Consider the following 20,650-nt stretch of genomic DNA (forward strand, 5'->3'; position numbering starts at 1 on the left):
GGCGCTCTGGCCGGCCTGGAAACGTCTGGGGTCGAGACACTTGAAGCCGAGGAGCCCGCGATCTATGAGACGTTGTCCACGTTTCCTCCCCCTACCGGGTCCAGCCAAAGACCCAATAATTTAGGGCATGCAGGTGCCTTAGAAACCTGTTTCACGCTCTGCAAAGGTTTACCACCCAAAGGCCCCTCCTGACACTGGGAAAACGACTACACCCCCAATGTGTTTCTGCATCCAAGGAGCCTTTGAGCGCGACCTCTCCACTGCCCCAGTGTTTTCTCCTTTGACATTTCCAGAAGCTGTTTTCCTAATCCTCTCCCTGGTTCTTGTTATTTATCCTCTGAACCTTTCAAGTGCACAGGCAATCTCTGGGTGGGAATCCCAGCCTCAGGCCTCACTTACTGGCTCAGCGACTTTGGGCAAGTTACTTAACCTCTCCCTTTCCTCCTCTGTAAATAAGAGATAAAAATACTTCCTTCCCTGGCTGCGTTATTGCGAGATTAAGTAAAATGCCTGTATAAACGGGGCATTTTAGTCCAGTGCCTAGAGCATAGTAAACGCTCAATAAAGAGTAGCCACATTTCTGGGCTGATGCTTACCAAAAGGAGCTAGCCTCTGCATCTGACCAGTGGGCTCTCATTCCCTTCGTTCTGGGCCACAGGACCCTGGGAGCTGACCAACCCCCTCTACCTCTGCTCCTTCAGATACAAAGGGTGTGAAAGGTCTTGTAAAACATCCAGACTCAAGTGTCTGCCCTGACCCCTGGGCCTCCGAAGGAAGAATTCCTGGGGTAGTTTGATGGTTACTACTATCGCCACACTTTCAAGTTAAATGCAATAAGCTGAAGCATGAAAGGACAGTTTTGAGCCCAGACAAGACTGAATTTGGCCTCCTGAGGACCAAGTGGATTCTGAAGGGCTGGTGCTGAGGGACTGTGAACTTGAAGACATCAGGGAATTCTGCCTTGGGAGGTAGAATAAGAAAGGGCAAGAGAATCATCTTATTGCCTTTATTCCGCTGATGGCCCAGCTGGCCCCACTGCAGGGCACAGGGCCAAGCTTTTACACACTCACCCATGCTCTCTGTGCAGGCCAGTGCGTGCACACATACACACACACACACACACACACACACACACACATACATACACACACATATCCAATCTCTGGCTCGGAGAGTCAGTCTCTGGGGGCAAGGGGCTGCCCCTCAACCTGCCCCTACCTGCCCTTTTATGACAGCACCAAGGGCGGGGGTGGGGCAGGGCCCTCAGCCCCCAGAACAAGTCCCTGTGCAAACTGAAGGTGCCAGCTGGCTTCGGGATGGGGTGTCACATTTCCCCATTCCCAGAGTCCTGTCCTCCAGTTCCTGAGGGAGGGACTGCTCTCTGCCTACCTGGGGGGCCGGACCCCTTCCAGGGCTGGGCCCTATGGAACCCAGGCTCATCCCCAAACTGACCCTGCCAGGACCTCTGGCACTGAAGCACAGCCAAGTCTGAGGTGGTGGGGATCTCCCACTGGACAGCAGGAAGGCCTGGGCCCTGAGGGGCTTGGGGAGGGGTCATCACCCCCTCTCCTAATCCATCTTCAATATGAAGAGGTTTGGGGCACACTTCCTGGGGAGGGAGCACAGGCCTGAAGGAGAAGTCCCAGCTTGGGCCCTCCCCAAACCTCCATCTTCTGGGCCACAGCCTAAGGCCAGGCATCCAAAAGTCCACAAGTCCAGCCGGCTGGTCAGAGACCCTGCACAGTCCTTGGGGGGTACCCACTCAGTAGGAATTGGGGGTCAGACCTGCACGGGCAGCGTCTGGTTCATTTGCAGCCGCATGTCCTGTATACTGCTGAGGATCTTCTTCTGGTGGCCAGCCAAGGTGACCCCAATCCGGAGTAGGTCTCTGCAGATGGATGAAGGGCAGGGTCAGTCACTTCCTTCCTGCCCATCACTCTGGGCCCAGCTCAGAATCCCCTGCCCTTCCCTTCCAAATCTGAGGCACACTCACTCTGCAGTCATCTGGGCCACCAGGTCAAAGGATGCAAACCCTGCACTGATAAAGCTCTCTTTGTACCGCCCCATCTTGATAGCATCTAGCCAGTCACCAACTGTTGTGAAGGTCGTGTAATCTGGGACCGTGCGGTCCAGGAGGGGCTGAGACATGCTGTGGGGAGAAGAGAGGGACTAGGTGAGTCCTGATGGCAGAGGAAGCAGGGGTGGAGCTGCTGGCTCAAGAGTAGGGTGGGAGCACAGGCAGAGGTACTGACCCAGACTGGGTACTGGCGATGACCTTGAGGCTGGCAGCATTGCGGATAAGCTTGTCTAGGGTGTTGACAATCTGGGAGAATTTGGGCCTGAGGTTCCGGTCCCGCACCCAGCAGTCCAGCATGAGCTGGTGCAGTGCTGTGGGGCAGTCCATGGGTGGAGGCAGCCGGTAATCCTGCTCCACAGCATTGATGACCTAGGCCAAGAGCACAGGAACATGGAGTGAGCCACCACTCTGCTCCTTAGCCAGCTCCCACCTACCCCCACACTCTGGCTGGCCCCACTCACATCCTGGTTGCTCATATCCCAGTAGGGTCGCTCTCCATAGCTCATGACCTCCCACATGACGATTCCATAGCTCCAGACATCACTAGCAGAGGTGAACTTCCGATAGGCTATGGCTTCTGGGGCGGTCCAGCGGATGGGTATCTTCCCGCCCTGGTTGGGGGGGCACATGCCCTTCACCCTATGACTCAGGGCTGGTCCCCAGCCCTGAGCCCCTGCTTGGTTGGCCCCACCCCCAGTTTCCCTCCCAGCTGCTTCCTGTACCAGGGAGCTGGTGTAGGTAGGATCAGAGGGATCGTCCTCCAAGAAGCGGGAGAGACCGAAGTCCGAGACTTTGCAGACCAGGTTGCTGTTGACAAGGATATTGCGGGCAGCCAGGTCACGGTGCACATAGTTCATCTCAGACAAGTATTTCATGCCAGCAGCAATGCCCCGCAACATGCCCACCAGCTGGATGACTGTAAACTGTCCATCGTTGAGCTGGAGGCAATGAATAGGCTCAGGTGGGCCCATTGCCTCCCTCCCAGCCCAGGGCCTGCCCAAGACCTTCTTGCCAATTTATCCACCCATCCTCGCTAAGTCCTCTCAGACTATGCCTCATCTATCCCTAAGACCATGTTCAGAGTGCACCAAGAGTAAGTAAGCTGCCCTACTGTGGCATGCACCAATATACAACATCCCAATTAACCCGAGAGGACCCAAATAGGTCTTAACAACTCTTACTTTACAACCAAGGCAGCTGAGACCCAGCGAGGTTAAGGAAAGCCTGAGGTCACACAGGCAGAAGGGGGGACAGTCAGCATGAGAACTCTGGCCTTTCTGGCTCTGAAGACCTGGCTGTTTCCCTGACCCATGCCATCTTAGTAATCACGTGTGCACTTGAATAGGATCCCTGTGTCTTGTGGGAGGATCCATGTGTCTTGTGGTTTGCCTAACCCAGCTCGCTGGGGAAGGGAAAGGGGCGGTGGGCTGGCTCTTACCCGGAGGAAGGAGTCCAGGGCACAGTTCTCCATGAACTCAGTGAGGATCATGACTGGGCGACTTTTGGTGACCACGCCCTCCAGCCGGATTATGTTGGGGTGATCAAACTGACCCATGATGGAGGCTTCACTTAGGAAGTCCCGCCGCTGCCTCTCAGTGTAGCCCACCTTCAGGGTCTTGATGGCCACAAACACCTCCCGGCGTCCAGGCTGTTTCAGTCTACCCCGGCACACTTCCCCAAACTCCCCTGCAGGACAGAGGGCACGAGTAGTAAGCTGTTTCTGGGATCACCCTGTACCCAGCCCAACTTGGCCCTCCCCTGGGGTGACCTCCAGCCTCTCCTTCCCACTGTGCTCCAGGGGACTCACCAGCTCCAATCACCTCCTCGATCTTGACGCACGACACATCGATCTCCTTGGCAAACTCCCGCACAGCCTCATTAGGGTCCTCATAGGTGAAAGGGTCGATATAAACCTTCATTCCAGGAGCGACTAGAGGAAGTAAGAGTGGGCATGGGAGGGGGCCAGATCTTTGGGCTTGGGGATGGTGAGGGGGCTCCTCAGGCCACTGCCCCAGGCTCTCACCCCTGGTGGGAGCCTATTCCATAACGTGGGAGCACATTCCACAACTACCCTGCTAAGCCTGCTCCTGCTGCTCTCTGTTGAAGCCCCACCTCAGCCTCCTCCTCACCCTGCCACTGCTTGGCTCCTCTGTGTGAAATAGTGACCATAAAAGCTAGACACCTAGGATTCTTCTTTCTCTCCTCTCATCATGAAAGCTGTGCCCATGCAACCTCTCGGATTCATGTCTCCCCTCATTGCCCCTGACCTTGTCTAGGCCTTCAACACCCAGACTATTGCAATAGCTTCCCAGCTGGGCTCTCTGCCGCTGGACTTTTCCCACCAACCTATCCTGCATACCTATCTTCCTAAAACAATACTTTGATTGTATTACTCCCCAGCTTGAGAGCCTTTCGGATTACCTGTGGTGGAATCAAGTCCAAACTCCTCTGCCTGCCTTTCACGACCCTCCAAGGACTGGCCGCAGTTACCCAGCTTTGCTCCCCAACAGCTGTCAAACCAGTCTTCTCACTGCTTCCACAGCTGGGCACTCTCCCCACCCCACCCACTACCTTGCAAAGGCTCCTCTAGCCAGGAATGCTCTCTCCCACCTCTTTAAACTCTGCTTATCCTGCCTGGCTCAGCTCAGCTCAAGGCGACCTCCTCTAGGAAACCTTCCTCTTCTCTGATCTCTTATTGCCCTTTATAAGAGGAATGCCCAGCTTAACACTTAATTGTTCTCTCTTTGTTTCCTGTGTATCTCGTCTTTCTCACAGGTCTAACTGCCTTTGAGGACAGGACTCACATCTCATTCATCCCTGGGGATAGCAGGAGTGAGGAAGGGGCCCCAGAAGTGGCACTTGATGGAAGAAGGATGGGGACCCAGGGTACAAGTGCAAGGAATGAAGCCCCCAGCAGGGAGGGGTCTCCAAGCCCTGCAGGGGCCAACCTCAGGATGAGACAAACTCACTGTACTGCTGCAGCTTCTCTGTGTACTCCGAGTCAGAGCTGTGACGCTGCTTCCTGCGGGGCATGGGGGAAAGAGGCCTGAGAAGAGTCCGACAGCCCCTTTGCACAGGGCACCCTTGGGCGCACAGGGATGGCACAGAGCACAGGGAATGGCCCAGTGCCTGGTCCCATGGTCAGTGGTTACAGCAGCCCCTGAGGGGGTCTGTCAGTTGACTCAGAGGATGGGATGAGGACATGGTATGGACTGGAGAGGGCCTTGCCAGCAAGAGAAGCATGGGCCCAGGAAGGGCCTATGGGGCACGAGGGCTAGGTACTAAAGGGAAACTCTAGGCAGCCCATGGGAGCAGCCTGGGCCTGGGAGTACCTGAGGCAGACGACGGCAATGACCACAACAGCCACCACGAAGACAAGCCCGGCCGTGGCAGAACCCACGATGAGGGGAAGCTGCTCCTGGAGCTGCTGGGCACCAGAGCCTGCAAACCGGGAGGGAACCAGTAAGCGGAGGGATGGGATGTATGGGCTGGGACATGCATCAGCACAAGGGTATGTACCTCTCTCACTTGTGGTCTCAAACTCGGCCGGGTGGCTGTACTGCCCATAGCCAGCTACCGTGCGGGCACGGACCTGGACCACGTAGCGGGCGTCGGGTCGCAGCCCATCCAGCTGCACAGAGTTCTTCTGGCTGGTCACCGTGGAGGCGATGCCCTCACTCTGGAACACCAGGAGGAAGGAGGCATCTCAGTGGGTCCTGAGGCCAATTAGCCTCTGCCCACCCACAGCCCACCCCGTGATCCCCTCAGAACCTAAGGCCTTGTTCTCAGGGGCCCCTGACATTATCTGGGGGTGCTCTTCTTGTCCCAAGGCCTCCTCCTGCCCCTTGTGGCTCTGACCTTCTCAAAGTACTTCATCTCATAGTCCAGGATGACTCCATTGGGCCTCTCTGGGGGCGCCCAGGACAGGGTCAGGCTGCTGCCTGAGCTGCTGTGTAGGTGCAGTGTAGGCACTTCGGATGGGGCTAAGGGAAGAGCAGGGGACTCACCATGGCATCTTTCCCAAGCACCCAGTTGCCATGGAGCCCTGGTGGTCTGTTGGAAGGCCCCAGACAACCTTAGCTCTTTATGGGTAAGATGACCCAGGCCCTACCCTCCTGTGTCCCCTCCTCACCAGCCTGGTTAGTGGTGATATTCACAGCTGCATAGCGGGGGGGCAGAGGGCTCTTGCCCGAGACACCATTGACTGCTTGCACCTCAAAGGTATAGCGCGTATGGGCCAGCAGATGGCTGATGTGGACCTGGCGCTCTGTCAGGCCCAACTGTCGAGGCACAAACTCTACATTGTCATCACAGCGTGAACAGGCCGAGGTGACCCCGGACCCAGGGCCCCCATGGCACTTCTTGCAGATGACGTTGTATAGGAGGTCGTCCCGGCCCCCCAGGTCTCGGGGCTCACTCCACTCGAGGATCAGTGAGGTCTCATTCACATTGGAGATCACACCTCGGGGTGGAGATGGCACCGCTGTGGGAAAGGTTGGGGGAGAGGGCAGTGAGCCAGGCCCTAGGACCACCCTTCTGCCCAGAGTCCCTGCATACTCCAAACTGCTTCCCACCTCCCTGCCTTTGCCTCTGCTTAAACAAGCAGAATACCTGTCCTACAGTTCTTCACTAGGCAGACTCCTATTTAGCCTTCAAGGCTCAACTTGAGATATCACCTCCTCTTGAAAGCCTTCCTTGATTCACCCTATCCCCATTCTCTCACTTGTGTAACAAAATTCCCGGGCAGCCTCTAGCCTAGCACTTAGTACACTATATGGTCATTATCTGTTTTCACATCTATTTCTCCCACCAGGCTGCAGGCTCCTTAAGAACAGCAACTATATTTTATCCACCTCCCTGATGCCTGACACAATGCCTGGAACCAAAAGCCAGAGGAGGGAGGACACCAGGCTGCCCCAGGGATGTGAGGTCCCCTCTGTGGTTAGAGTTGGGCCATAAGAATGGCAGTTCTATTCAGAGGAAGGAACAATGGACTAAAGGGCCCCAGATGGTTCCTGATGCCCAGCTAGGAGGCTATAGGTGCTTATCAAATGTTGGGGAAGGACTGAGCTAGCTGAGGTGGATTCTGGCTCAGGTCTGGTCACATCCTAGCTGTGCCATGCTGAGCACAACACCTAACCTCTCTGAGCCTCAGTGAGTTTCCCCAGCTGGAGAGTGGCGAGATCCCTTGGGACCGCTCAGGCCCAGGCGGACGCAGAGGGACGGCCTGGAGCTGGAGAGTGCGCGGGCATGCGTTCACTCACTGGTACAGGCACTATCCGCGGGGTCCGAGTCTGCACGGTAGAAGTTACTGTGGCAGATGCAAATGCTGGCAGCTGGTGAGGTGGTACGGCTGTTGGGGGGGCAGGGGAGGCAGGGTCCCTCTCCCTGCTTTGCCTTGTAACTCCCAGGAGGACAGGCTGTGGGGGAGAAGAGGATGGACATGCTCATGCCCCTCCCTGCACACACCTGCCTGAGGACCTGGCCCTTCCCCAGCACAGGTCTCAGCCCCTCACTCCTGTCCTGTGGGGGCCATGCTGGGATTGTCTCACTCCAGTGCAGTGACAAAAGGCTCTCTGCCCCGTGGAAACCCCACATCAGCAGATTCCTCTCCGCCCCGGCGCCCCCCCACCCCAACCCTGGGGCCTCATGGATGAAGACATCAGCCCCATCACCTGGTTGGCCTGGGTTTGTTGAGGCAGGGAAGAGGGAGTGGGGAAGAGACCACTAGCCAGCTGGCAGCGCCCTGTACTCTGCTGGGAAGCCCCCACCTCTCTCTGAAGCTTGAGGAAAATCATTCCTGAGGACCCTCAAGGCCACACCGAACAGCCAGGAGGTAGGGCCTCTGAGTCTCACAGACAACCAGGAGCAGGGCAGTAGCGCCTTTCTAGTGCCTTGGGCAGGGGTGGGGGCTGAAGAAGGGTGAGGAAGAAAAGCAAGCAGGCAGGAAGGCTGGAGTTCACCTGGAGTTCACCTAAAAATGTCCACAAGGGAAACCCCTGGCCCCCAAGTGAGCCCAGAGCTGGGTGTCTGAACATCCCCTTTCCTCCATCTCCTCTCTTGCCATCTATACTTGGGCACCTGGCACTGTACTCTGTAGATCCCTCATATCTACAATGACCATTTAATTTATTGTTCAAACCAGAATATTTTGACAGTGAAAGGGGGCACTAGAACCAATCACGTTTGGATAATGGGCATAAACCAGGCTTGTCATGGACACTCTGAAGCATGGTCACCTATCCATACATGACTACCTCTGGGAGGTCATGTGGAGTGTGGAATGCCCAGAGTTGGGGCTATGTCCTTCTGTGGGGTTTAACCTCCCCTCACTAAGGTGATATTCTATCCAAGCTCTTTTGAGCCAGTGGGGGAGGGGACAGAGACCAGGTCAGGCTGGTTGCCATGGGAACAAGCATGCACTTCCTGCCAGGGACCTGCAGAGTGTCAGCCCCTCTTCAAGCTGTCAGGCTCATCACCCCCACCCCCTTTCTCCACTCAGGCAGAGGAAGTCTGAGGGCAGGTTCCCACAGAGAAGTAGAGAGGGGCTGGGCAAGGCACTATTCACCTTCACATGACCAACACCTGGCACTGGGCCTCACAACCAGGTTGGGCTGCCAGTCCCCCAAAACCTAGGGCTGTGCTAAGAGCCAGCTCCCATCCCCGAGTTACGGGCTGCAAATGGCAGGGGAGAAAACTGGGCAGAGGGAACGGAAGGCAACGCCCTCACACCTTGTCCTGCATGGCAGAGAACTGGATGAGGCTATTGTCCCAGCTCCCACATTCCCAGCTGTAAGGCCCCTCTGAGACTCAGTTTCTTTATTCACAAAGTAGGGTAGGTAACTGGAAATCTAAATCATGGGATTGTGGTGAGGCTCCACTGAGAGAACCTTACATGAATGGGTTTCATAGCTGGGGAGTCTAGAACATGAGTCTTGGCAGGCCGCCAGAGGCAAGCCTCCTAACCATAGCCTCAATGGAACAGAGAATAACCGCCATCTCCCTGCCCCAGGCTCCCCAGAGCCACGGCTAACTCTTGCATGGTGGTCGCACTTGCCATGTGCTTGGCACTGTTCCAAGGGCTTCACATTCACCCACTCAATTAAGTCCCACTACAACTCTATAAAGAGATCACCATTACCGTCCCCATTTTGCACATGAGGAAAGTGAGGTTCAAAGAGGACAGCAACTTGCCCAAGGCCTCACAGGTGGATAATGGTAGTCAGCACTTAGACTTCCAGGACTGGGCCCCTAACCACTATGCTATAAATGCTGCCTCTCGAGGAGCAGATGAGACCCCAGGGTTAAGAGCCAAGCATAAGGTGCCCACAGGCCCTATGCCCATGGCTCCAGGGCCCATCTAATACTTCAAGAGTACCGCCCGATAAAACGGGCATCTCTGCCAGCCTCCTGAGTCTTTGACTAGATTCCCCATGTCTATCTATTATCCAGTGTCTCCCCTCATTTTCTCTCATCTCCCTCCCTGCACCTCATTCTCGGCAACAGATACCCCCCTTCCCTTTCCTCCTTCTGCCCCAAACCTGATGCCAGACCTCCTTGTGTGGCAAGGAGGAAGCGGTGGGTAGGGAGCAGTAGGTGGCTGTGGCCCAAGCCCTCCCCTCCGCCTCCTCCCGAAGCCAGTCCCCACTCACGCCGGCACTGGGACTCCTTGGCAGCTGGCTCGTGGCCAGTAGCACAGGTGCAGGCACCCACAGGCACCATCCACTCCCCATCGCCGTTGCAGTAGAGTTTGAGTGGCACCGAGACCTCCACAGCGTTAGCGATGCAGGTGCCAGGGGCAATGACCAGAGAGGTGGGCTCAGCCCCAGTGAGGGTCTCAGGGAAGAGTGCGAAGCCTGCGGTGGTGGACGCACACTTCTTGTAGAAGGCACGCACAGAGATGAGTGACATGCAGGCACCCTGGTCCTGGAAGGCCAAGTAGAAGCCGGCCTTGGAGAGTGGTCCAAAGCTGCGCACCTTGGTGTTGACACGGCCATCATCAAGCCGTGAGAAACTCTCATCAGGCGCGATGGTGTCCACTTTTACATAAGGGTTCTCCATCCAGAAGGGGGAAGAGGCCGAGGCCACATCGCTGTCAGCCTCGTAGTAGAAGAGATTGAAAGTCTCCTTGCAGGAGCCAGGGATATTGGGGATGCTGTTGCAATCACGCACGGTGAACTTGAGCTCCACATAGACCCGCTGCACGTCCCGCCGCCAGATGAACCCTGTGCGAAGCCAGTTGTTCTGGCTTGACTCATGCACGTTACACACCTGGTACGTGCGGATCGGGTTCATGGCCTCATCATAGCCACTCACCTCTTCCCACTGTGCATGGACCAAGTGAAAAAGACAGAGAGTGAGCACCAACATTTGCCAGGTGCTTACCACATGCCCGATCTTCTATAGTTATTTCAGAGACACTTCTGTGGGGTAGTTGTTGAGTTCACAAACTACATGGGTTCAAATCCCAGTTCTCGCTTGCTGAGTGACTATGGGTAAGTCACTTAATGTCCCTGTGCCTCTCTTTCCCCATCTGTACTATGGTGAGAATCAAGATGTACATGGAATAAATGAATTTAAGTGAATAAAACACTTAGAAAAGGGCACTTGATATGCACTATATGAGTACCAGCAGTTATATTTATTTTCTTTATACCTGAGTTGCGTCATCTGTAAAATGAGGCTGACTGGCAGTAAATGAGGCTGTGAGGAATTTAGTTTAATATATGTAATGCGCTTATACAATGCTTGATATAGAGCAAGCACTCAATACATCTTGGCATTCACTATTAACATCACATTTAGCCTTCATAATTCCATGAGAAGGTGCCTCTGTTGTCCCCAGTCTCAAGAAGAGGAAGCCAAAGCTCACAAAGTCAGGGACTTGCTCAAGGCCACACAGTCAGGCCCAGTGACTCCACACCCCAGAGTTCCAGAGCTTAATACAGTTGAGGAAGGCCATCTAGGGAGGTTAATCAGAATATTTAGAGATGTAGATGTCAGGACTACAGGGATTTAACAGTCAAGAAATGGAGGCCTAGAAAGGTAAACTGCCATGCTCAAGGTCTCACAGCTCAAGGTCACACACTTGCTCCAGGTCCAAGGATCTGGATTCAACGTTTCTTGGTTCCCAAGCCAGTACTCTTCCCAAGGGACCCAGGAAGGAGGGAGGTGGGGGGGAGACATGCAAAGGGCTGTTGGACAGGGGAGGGGTGGAATGGGAATAGAATGAAGACAGGCTGAGGGGAGGACAGAGGAAGAATAGGACAAAGATGACGTGTGTGTGAGAAGGCGGACACAGGCAGGCTGAAGGGTGAGAGATTAAAAATGTCCAGAGAGATAGACCATCAGGAAAAGAAAGAAGGTGACAGGTGAAGAGGATGGAGCTGCCACAGGAGGTGAAACTGACAGGCAGGGGGCAGAGACAGCCCTTTGCCAGCCCGGGTAATGCAAGAGGAATAGATGCTGGAGGCTGGAGTAGCCTGACTGGCAACTAACACTCAGGAGAAATGGTGGGGAAGTCTTACCCCACTTTCTGGATGAGATGTCCATGCCAACTCAGATGTCACCCATTTTGTGTCCATGAGGGTCTCTGGGGGAGCAACATAAGAAAAAAGGTCAGGCACCAAGCTCAGGATGGGGAGAAAGAGGAAGTTGTCCAGGCAAGGCCAGAACACCAGAGACGGACCCCCACCAGGCACCGCCCAGCCCACCCCATCCCCAGCCCCCCAAAGCCCACAGCTCCCCTGCCCTGGAGAAAGCCTTGCAGCCATCTGCCCCCACAGGCCACAGCCCCAAAGATGTCAGGTCAGGCCAGCTGGTGTGGGTATCTGCTGCTGACCCCAGGCCTGGGTTAATGAGGTAGAAGCCAGGGCCAGTTCACACACCTACAGCTCTGTTAATCTCCACACAAAGGGGCGGCAGGGCCTTTATCCTGAAACAAAGGGCCATGCGCTTCAGAACCTGCTGCCCAGGCCTCCCCTGACTCCATTCCCAACACAAAGTTCCAGCACCACACATGCGCAGGGGAGGCAGAGGGCAGTTACAGGCCAGAGCCAGCCCCCACCCAACGTCCACTCAACTACCTCTAGGGGATGGGGCAGGAAAGGTGGGTGAGGGCTTAAGACCCAGACTAGCTACTCAGATAGTTTAATTCCTCCTGCAACCCTCAGATAAAGGTATTGTGGTGTACCCCCTTTACAGGTGAGGAAACCAAAGCCCAGATAAACATGCAGCCTCAGGTAAACCTGCTAGGACTGGGGATGAAGGTTTGAAAGGTGGCTCAAATTCAGGTCTGACTTCACAACTAACCCCTTAAACAGGCTGTAATATGACTGCAATATGCCCTCTATAAAGGGAGAACTGAGAAAACCGGGAAAGTTCCTGTGTGTCCTTTACATCCCAACCAAGCTATCACCTCCTCCAGGAAGCACTCCCTGAACCCCCAAGGCAGGGCTGGAATGCCTTCCTCTGTACATCCAGGGCCAAGCGCTTTGCAACACAACCAAACCTATTCTGAGCTTCAGTTTCTTATGTTGCCCTTGCTCAGCCATAGGAAGGGCCCATTAATATTTCTGACATAAATCACCCCCCTAGGAACCTGGCCATGGCTGGACAACTCTACTCTCTGACAGTGTGATCCCCAAATCAGACCTAGCAGCAAAGAGGCAACAACTCCTCTCTTACGGCTGGGAACACAGGGTAGCCAGCAGTTCTCCACTCAGCTCTGAGCTGGAATGGGGCAGGAAGGCCCCCAAACTTCTAGGGGCCTCTACATCAAGAGTGGAGCAGGTTGGGGAGACCCAGCAAGACAAAGACCCAAATCCACAGGCTCCGGGCTGCGGCCTTCATTGGTTTCCTGCAGTCCGGGTCTGAGCCAAGGATAGTAGAGGAGGCAGCTGTGGCCCCAGACCCTCAGCTGTGGCCCCAGGCAAGGGGGCAGTGGACAACAGCCATTCATTTTAGGGAGCGAGGCCGCCTCTGCTTCCTGCAGTAGCAGCTGGTCCCAGAGGGCCTGGCTACAGGGTGAGCTATCCCAGCCTCATCCTCGGTGGCCTCACAGGCCCCTCTGGCAGACAGACAGACTCAGACATTCAGTGGGGGCAGGGTAGGGGGTTACGGAAGGGAAGAGGCAGGCAGAAGCAGGGCCCAGAGACAGGCAGGCAGAGAAGCAGCCTCACTGAAGTGGACATAGGCAGCCCAGTGCTGGAGGGATGCACAGAGCCGACTGGCAAGGACCAGACAGCTTGGACGGCCAGCGGCGAACTACAAAAGACAGTGAGATGGAAAGACAAGGAGGCCCAAGGAGACAGACCGGGAGGTTGCCAAGTGGCCACTTCTGGGAGACAGCCGGCCAAGCGCAGCCCCTCCCCCCAGCTGGCCAGCCAGTCCGCCTGCTTGTCTGCCCGCTACCCACTGCTGCCTGAGCAGGCAGGGGCTCCCACCGCTCCCTCGAGCTGCCTCCCTCCTCCCTCTCCCTCACTTCCTTCAGCTCAGCTTGTGCCAAACCCATCTGGAACTGTTTAAACCCAAATATTCAGCCCCCTCCCCCTCCAGCCAGATTCCTCCACAGTTTAAAACAAGCCCTGTGCTGGCTCTTGAGGAGGGAGGGAGAGGAGGGGACAGTGGGGAGGAGGGAGAGGGGAGGTAGGTAGGTAGCGGGGGTAGGCTCTTCATTTCTGCTTTATTTCTGAGGAGCAAGAGAGAAAGGGAGGGGGCGGGGATCAGCCCTTGGCCATCACTCAGCCTTGGCCATCGCTCAATCTCGGCACATTTTTCCCATTAATGAGTTGAGGACTTGTATTTTGAGTCATGTGTGCCTGAGGAAGGGCTCCGGTCACCCTGGTGGGGAGGGGGCTTGCTCTCTCAGCAAGGGGGAGACCTTGAGGTGCCTTCCTCCCAGTTTCAGGAAGAACTTTGTGGTGGGAGTGGGTGGGGGGAGTTTTGGAGGTGCCCACAAATCATCTGTCTGTAGCATTAGGAGGGAGAGACCGAGCCCAACAGAGCTCACCTTCTCTGTGCTTGTGTGGTATATGCGTGAGTAGTGTGTGTGCGTACACGCACTAGGGTGAAGGATGAGGTACAAGGGATAACGACGAGAGAACCAGTGAGCAATCTCCAAATGCCCCCAGCTGCCAACTGCACCCCACCCTGCTCTGTCCCACCATGTAGCTGCTGGAGGGAGACCAGAGAGCGGATGGCCACTCCCAGGTATAGGGCTGTGTCAGCCAGGGTGCCCCCACGTCCCTCCAAAAGTGAGCAGAGAAGTGGCCCCAGGCCTGGAAGATTTCTGGGATGGGGCTTTTTGATGATCAGAAGTGAAGCGACACACCCCTTTTAGGTTTCCACAGAGAGCAGCCATGTGGCAGCAGGTGTGTGCCCTCACCATGTACAAACACACATGTGCACACATGCCACCCACTTCTCCGTGGTGTGTTCATTCCCTGCCACTGGGGCCAAAGAGTGACCACTCAACACCTTATGGTGGGCAAAAACACAGCTGCCTGCAAACACACACAGAGCTTCACACACAGCCACAGTCTTTCTCAGACACACGGATGCATATGGTACAACTGATCAGTCTTCTTTAGGCATTCACATACATGAATCTTTCCTAACACAGACTGGGCTTGCCTTAGGCAAAGGCTTACTCTTACAGTCTTCATATGTGCACATTTCCTGAGACACAGGCATACAAAGAGGGCATGTGCACTCACCAGTACATTCTCCTTACACACCAACCTGCAGACTACCACCAGCCGCAAGTCACAGTCCTGTGTATAGTCAAGTACAAACACAAATACAGTTTGCCTGTACAGACTCTACATGCTCTCACGTAGGCACACACAACTACCATCAGCTACACACAGAGATGCCCATTTGCACTGAAACACACACAGGCATGTACAGACACTGTAAGCCTCAATGTCCGGCCTCAGAGGTGCATCCTCCATGCACATGCAATACACACACATGCACACACACTACAGGCATGTAGTGTGTGTTCTTTCTCTGAGATGAGTCTGCAGGTGGGGAGAGGAACAGTTGGGAGAGGGCAGAGTCTGCTAAGAAAGCAAAGGTAGTAGGGCAGTCTCCGCCAGAGGCTCAGGAGCTGTCACAGGTCAGGAGGCTGGGGGAGGAGCAGGGGCAGGAAGGCAATCCTGGGTGTGGCTGGGTGCAGCCTCCCCAGGTTCGGCCCCTGCCCAAACAGCAGACCAGTTCCCTGCCAGCACAATGACACTGTCCCAGCACTGAGCCCTTGGGAAGGGGGCAGCATCATGACAAGATTTAGCCCCAGGAGCTTGAAGCAAAATTCCACATATAAGCCGGGAGCCCAGCAGGAGGAGAACATTGTGGGCACCCAGCCTGTGTCTGAGGGCCTCACTGGGCACCCCCAGTGCAGGGGCACCACCTGGGAGCCTGTCACCTGCCTGGATGAAGGGCCAGACACAAACAGTGTTATGGAGCTGCCAGACCCCATGTGCTCCCAGGGCACAAAGAGCACCCCACCCTGGGGACAGGGCTGTCAGTGAGACCCCAGGAACCAAAACTGCTAGAGACAGCAGCAAGAAGCCTCCAGCCCAAACTCCAGACCAGGGACTTGGAGGTGGCAGGAAAGGTCATGCTTCTGGCTGGGCTAGCAAGGCGAGAAGGGACAGGAGGACCCAGAAGCAGGGTCCGGGCAAGAAGGTACACCCTGGAGCCCTGCCTCCAAAGAGAGGAAGAGAATGCCATGCCATCCCGAGTCAGTCCCCTTCCTCCTGCGTGCGGTCCCTACCTCAGCCAACCAACCCGAAGACTGGTGCTGTTTCCTCCCAGCCTGCCCTCCTCTGTGTGGCGGTGTGGGTACTGCCTACACCAACCTGCACACTCAGGGGGGTCAGCCCAAGAGAAAGTGGTCTTGGGGACCCTGCCATGGGACCTGGAGAGGCCTGACATGCCCAAGACCACCCCGTCCTCTCCCCATGGCCCCATGGCCCCATGGCTCTCATGTCTGGGATAGAGGAGAGGGGAGCATCTCGGAACAGAGAACACATTTTGTTTTTCATTCTTCCCCTCAGATCATGGGGTGTTATAATTAAATCAACCTGAGAGGGAGGAGAAGGGAGGAAGAAGCACAGGGCAGGGAGCCCAGAAGCCTCAGTGCTCACCCCTGCCCCCAGCCGTCCTGGCCCTGCCAGCCAGTCAGGAGGACCGATGGACAGCTAGCCCTTACATGAGGCCTTTGAGCCCATCCTTGGGGTCTTGGCCACAGTGGGTCTGGCCAAGAGTCTGGGGACAGCAGGCAATAGAAGACCCGGCACCAGGATCAACCCTTGGGGCAGGGGGCCTCTCCTACCCAGTCAGGTGCCCAGCTTTACCCAGTCTCCCTTCCCCCACTCCCCAGCTGCCCAATCCCGACAAACCAGTTTGACTCAGCACAACAGGCAGGGTTACAATTTTCAAACTATGCAGGCCTGGTGATTCAGCTTCTTCATGCTGTCTAATTAGTGTAAGGCAGGGTGGCTGAGACCTTGCTCACAGCAGCTTCAGCTTCAGCTCACTGCTGCTGAGGCCACAGTGGCAGTGGCAGCAGTTCTGGCTAAAGGGAAGGCAGGGACAAGCAAACTGGTTCCCCCAAATACCTGCCACTGTCCCTCACTGGTAGCTCTGAAGTGCCAGCTCACAATAAACAAGGATGGTGGGGGGGTGGGGGGCAGAGGCAAATCAAAACAAGTGAGCGAGCCCCAGGAATCAGGGCCCATTGTCCCCCTCAGTTGCCACCTACTCTGCAGCCACTGCTGCTGCCTCTGAGACTGATGGCCCCCATGCCCTTCCTCCTGGTTTGCTCACCTTCTGGTCCCACTTACACACCCACACCCATTCGTGGTCCTCAGGGGAGAAAGATCTTAGATTGAGGGACTAGGAATATCACTCAAAAGGAGTGAGCAACAGGGTGCCCCTGTTTCCCTGTGACTGAGGATAAATCAGAGGGCAATTTGTGTAGGGGGAGCAGTGAGGGAGGGAGAGCCCAGGTAGGGGGATCATTGGGGTACAGGCATCTCTTCAACCAGGGAGGATAAGTAAAGACCCACCCAGGCTTCATCCTTGTGGAAAACTGCTGAGATCCTTGGATGCAGTCTTGGTGAACCCCAAGTGTGCAGGGAGGAAAAGCAACGCTAGACAGTGTCTGACCAGTGTTTCCATGAGGGGCATCACACACAGCTCAGGGATCCTCAGCCTTAATATAATGCCCCCCAGATGTGGAATGCCAAAAGCAAACCAAATCTTGGCAAAGCCAAATGGAAGGTTAGATTCCCCACCTTTAAAGCTTGGGGGGCTGAACAGAATTTTCAGTGCTGGAGGTCCCACCTAGCCCTGACTTGGTTTCAGTGCAGGACCTCCAAGTCCATCCATCCCACCTTTCAAGCTCCAGAATGGGGATGGGGTACAGGAAGAAGTCAGGGACAGCTCCCCTTTCTTGCCATCTCATTCCTTCCCCTTCCAGAGCTGAAGGGAGATAGAGGTGGGGTGGGGGGCAACTTCCTTCCCAGACCAACCTTCCCTCCCCACCACTCCTCCCTCTAGTAAGAGCACACACCAGTTTCAGTTCTGAAGCTCCCCAAGGAGGAGACCCAGAGTAATAATAAATTAATCCTTGAATAACAATAGCTGTGTGCTAAGCACCTGACACCCATTAACTTTGCTCACCCTAAAAGGTAGGCGCTATTACCATCCCGTCTTACAGTGAGGGAGGACTGGATGGCAGGCAGTGCACCTCTGGGCTGGGGTCAGCGCCCTGAAGCATCCCTCTTCTTCCCTTCATTCACACACACACACACACACACACACACACACATACACACACACTCTGAAGACCCTGAGGTGTGAGGTAAGGCAACAGTGAAGGAGCTGGTGAAAGTCACACTCGGAAGGCACTCCTCCTTCTCAGAGCACCCTGCACTGGCCTGGCCACCCAACCACCACCCACCTGGCTGGAGAGCAGCTCCAGATCCCTGTCTCTCCTGGGTTGCTACCGCTGATCAGTCTCTGCCTCCTGGTCAGCCCTCAGTTTCTTGGCCAGGAGGCCTGGACTGCCAGCTCCCAGTGAGGGCCTGCCTCCCTCTGAGGTCTAGAGGGTCCAGTGGATAGTGAGGAGTGTGAAGTAGGAGGAAAGGGAGGGACTGAGGACGGGGAGCCTCTTCAGGTAGCTCTTGCTTACCTGACCCAAGCCATACATACACACCCCCACCCCGCTCTCAGCACCCCCACAACAAGGGCCCTGGGCCTGGCACACACAACCCCATAAACGCGTGTGCCTGTGGTGCCTCTTGTGGGCTTAGACACAGACACAAACCTGGGAACTCCAACAGGCTCCCTGGCTCACACCCTGGAGGCAATCAACAACAAAGCCCCACACTGGTTTCTCACGCCTGTGATCCTATCACACACATGTGGGCGCGACCTTGGTGTGTCTGTCTGGATTTGCATGTGTCCACCCCGTGTGAATTGGTCTGTCAGCACCAGTGGGCCCCAAGATAAAAGAGGGTGGGGACTTATAGGAATATTTTTCCCCTGGAGAAAACTAGAAAGCATCAGAAGACATCTTTCCCTCAGCACTGTATTCTTTCCTTTCAACCTTTAAGGTTACCGATTGTGAACATATGAACAAACCAAGTTACACAGAATTCATGTTTTTGTTTCTAAACTAAGAGAGTGACTAGATTTGTTGTAGATGCCAAAAATAAGCACTGCCTATATTCCAATTTCCCCCCAATTTTTATGATGTCCTTCCCTCCACATTAAGGAAGATCTTTCTTTCATTTAATGGCAATTTTTTAAGTGTGTATGTGTCTATTGTTTGTGACCCTTGTCAGAGCCTGTCCCCCAAAGGCTTATGTCAAGTTGGCATGTTTGTGAGCTCTCCCATCAGGGCCAACAACACGAGCTGTTATTTAGAAGTCGGGCTACCCCCTCAACACGACGTTGGCCCAGCTTTCACAGAATCCTTTGTGAAACCAGCCCTTTCCCCTCTGGTGTGCAAACCCAACCGGCTTCTGAGCTATCCGGGACAAACGCCACAACTTCAGGGGTTCAGGGGAGACCCAGGCACTCCGGAGTCCTGCTAGCAGGCGGAGGAGAGCCACCGAGCAATGTGCAACGACTGTGCACAGTTGGCGCTCCTAAGCCACACACAGTCAGAGGCCCCCGCTTCTCCACCCCCGCAGCCATCCCCTGACAAAGCGGGGAGCTCGCACTCGCACTCTCAGCTAACTCCAACGGGTTAGCCAACACCGTCCCCCAACCTGAGGTCCTGCTTCGCCCCCACCGCCACAGCTCCGCAGCTGCCTCAGCAGCCCCGTCTTGCCCGGTAGGTCGCCCACACTTCTCTCTCCCTCCTCGCGAGGTGCCGAGGGCCCCGCTTCTCTGCCGGGATGCGGGGTACTCCCACAAAAGCTCACGGCGGGGCCATGACTTTCGGGGACGCGCAACCTCAGTCGAGCTGCCCGTGAGCGCGCCACCCGCGGACTGCCGGCCTGGGTGCAAGCTGGGGCCTCCGGGGCGGCTCCGGGGACGTGCTCCCCACCCCGTCCTCGAGCCCTGGGGCGGGCGCGGCACCTGAGCCTCCCCGACGTGCGCCCGGCCCCGCGCGCCCGCCGCTCACCTTCCAGCGCCGGGCAGCCGGCGGGCAGCATCAGCAGGAGCAGCGGCGGGAACAGCTGCAGGCGCCCCGGCGGGCGGGCTCGGGCCATGGCGGGCGACTGCGGGAGCCGAGCCGGGCCGCGCCGGGTCGCGCCGGCGGGCTGCGGACACCGGAGAAGGTCCGCTCCAGGGACTCCGAGACAGGCGCGCACGATCCCGGGAGATCCGGGCCGAAGGCGGTGTATCCTCAGCGGGAGGCTCCGGGTCCGAGCGAGCGCCCCGAGCCCAGCGGTGCTGCGGATGCGGAAAGGCTGGTCCCTAGGGAATCAGGACGGACCGGTCCAGGAGGATCCTGGCGCTGGAGAGCTTGCAGCCGGAGGACTCGGGGAGGCGAGCCGGGGCGGGAGGGCTCAAATGGTCGTAGTTCGGGTGTACAGTAATCCGGCGGTCCGCCGCGGGCCGGACTCGGATTCCCGGGCTTCGGGTGCGCACGCCGTCCGGTGTCCGAGCGAAGATCTCGCAGCGCCGCTCACGTACTCACTTCTGCTGTCTCCCGCGCTGGCGCGGCAGCTCAGGACGAGAGGGGCGGGACCGGACGCCTGCCTGTCAACGCTGATGCCCCGCCCGTAACCCCTGGCCGTCCGTTTCACAGTCTGCCGGGCGCACTGGTCCGGCCTCCAGAGCGCTCTGCGGGAGTTCAATTGGCGGTGCTTCTGTCAGACCCACCCTCAGGTCCCCGAGGCCCGTGGTGGGCGGGGCCACGGAAAAGATGAATTAGATTGGGCGGAGCTATACTGTCCATCAGAGGGAGAACCCCTCCTCCTGTCGCCCATTGGCCTTTAGTGAAAGAACCTCAGTCCGAGGAGGTGCCAGCCACATACAACGAGCCTGGGGCGCCCCCGTGTGGCCTGTACGTGCCCAGGGTCTTCCCCGTGTGGCTGTCTTCTCCAG

General features: G+C 56.3%; 1 protein-coding gene across 3 annotated transcripts; it reads right to left on the reverse strand.

The window, feature by feature from the left end:
* Positions 1–992: 992 nt before the first annotated feature.
* Positions 993–20,361, reverse strand: EPHB3 (EPH receptor B3). 3 transcript variants are annotated; one of them, XM_073231973.1, is made up of 16 exons: positions 19,722–20,358; positions 11,605–11,669; positions 9,730–10,402; positions 7,342–7,497; positions 6,210–6,560; positions 5,936–6,060; positions 5,597–5,756; positions 5,410–5,518; positions 5,047–5,099; positions 3,885–4,007; positions 3,516–3,763; positions 2,800–3,015; positions 2,539–2,688; positions 2,253–2,446; positions 1,994–2,149; positions 993–1,888 (listed from the first exon to the last, which is right to left on the reverse strand). In XM_073231973.1, exons 1-16 carry the CDS (start codon positions 19,807–19,809, stop codon positions 1,780–1,782), a joined length of 2,976 nt encoding a protein of 991 aa, XP_073088074.1. In that variant the 5' UTR covers positions 19,810–20,358; the 3' UTR covers positions 993–1,779. The 3 variants fall into 3 exon arrangements, with proteins under 3 accessions (XP_073088074.1, XP_073088076.1, XP_073088075.1); XM_073231975.1 differs by lacking the exon at positions 19,722–20,358 and adding an exon at positions 19,363–19,608; XM_073231974.1 differs by lacking the exon at positions 7,342–7,497 and having other exon boundaries at positions 19,722–20,361.
* Between the last annotated feature and the right edge of the window lie 289 nt (positions 20,362–20,650).

This window comes from Manis javanica, chromosome 3, assembly GCF_040802235.1.
Source record: "Manis javanica isolate MJ-LG chromosome 3, MJ_LKY, whole genome shotgun sequence".
NCBI lineage: Eukaryota > Metazoa > Chordata > Mammalia > Pholidota > Manidae > Manis > Manis javanica.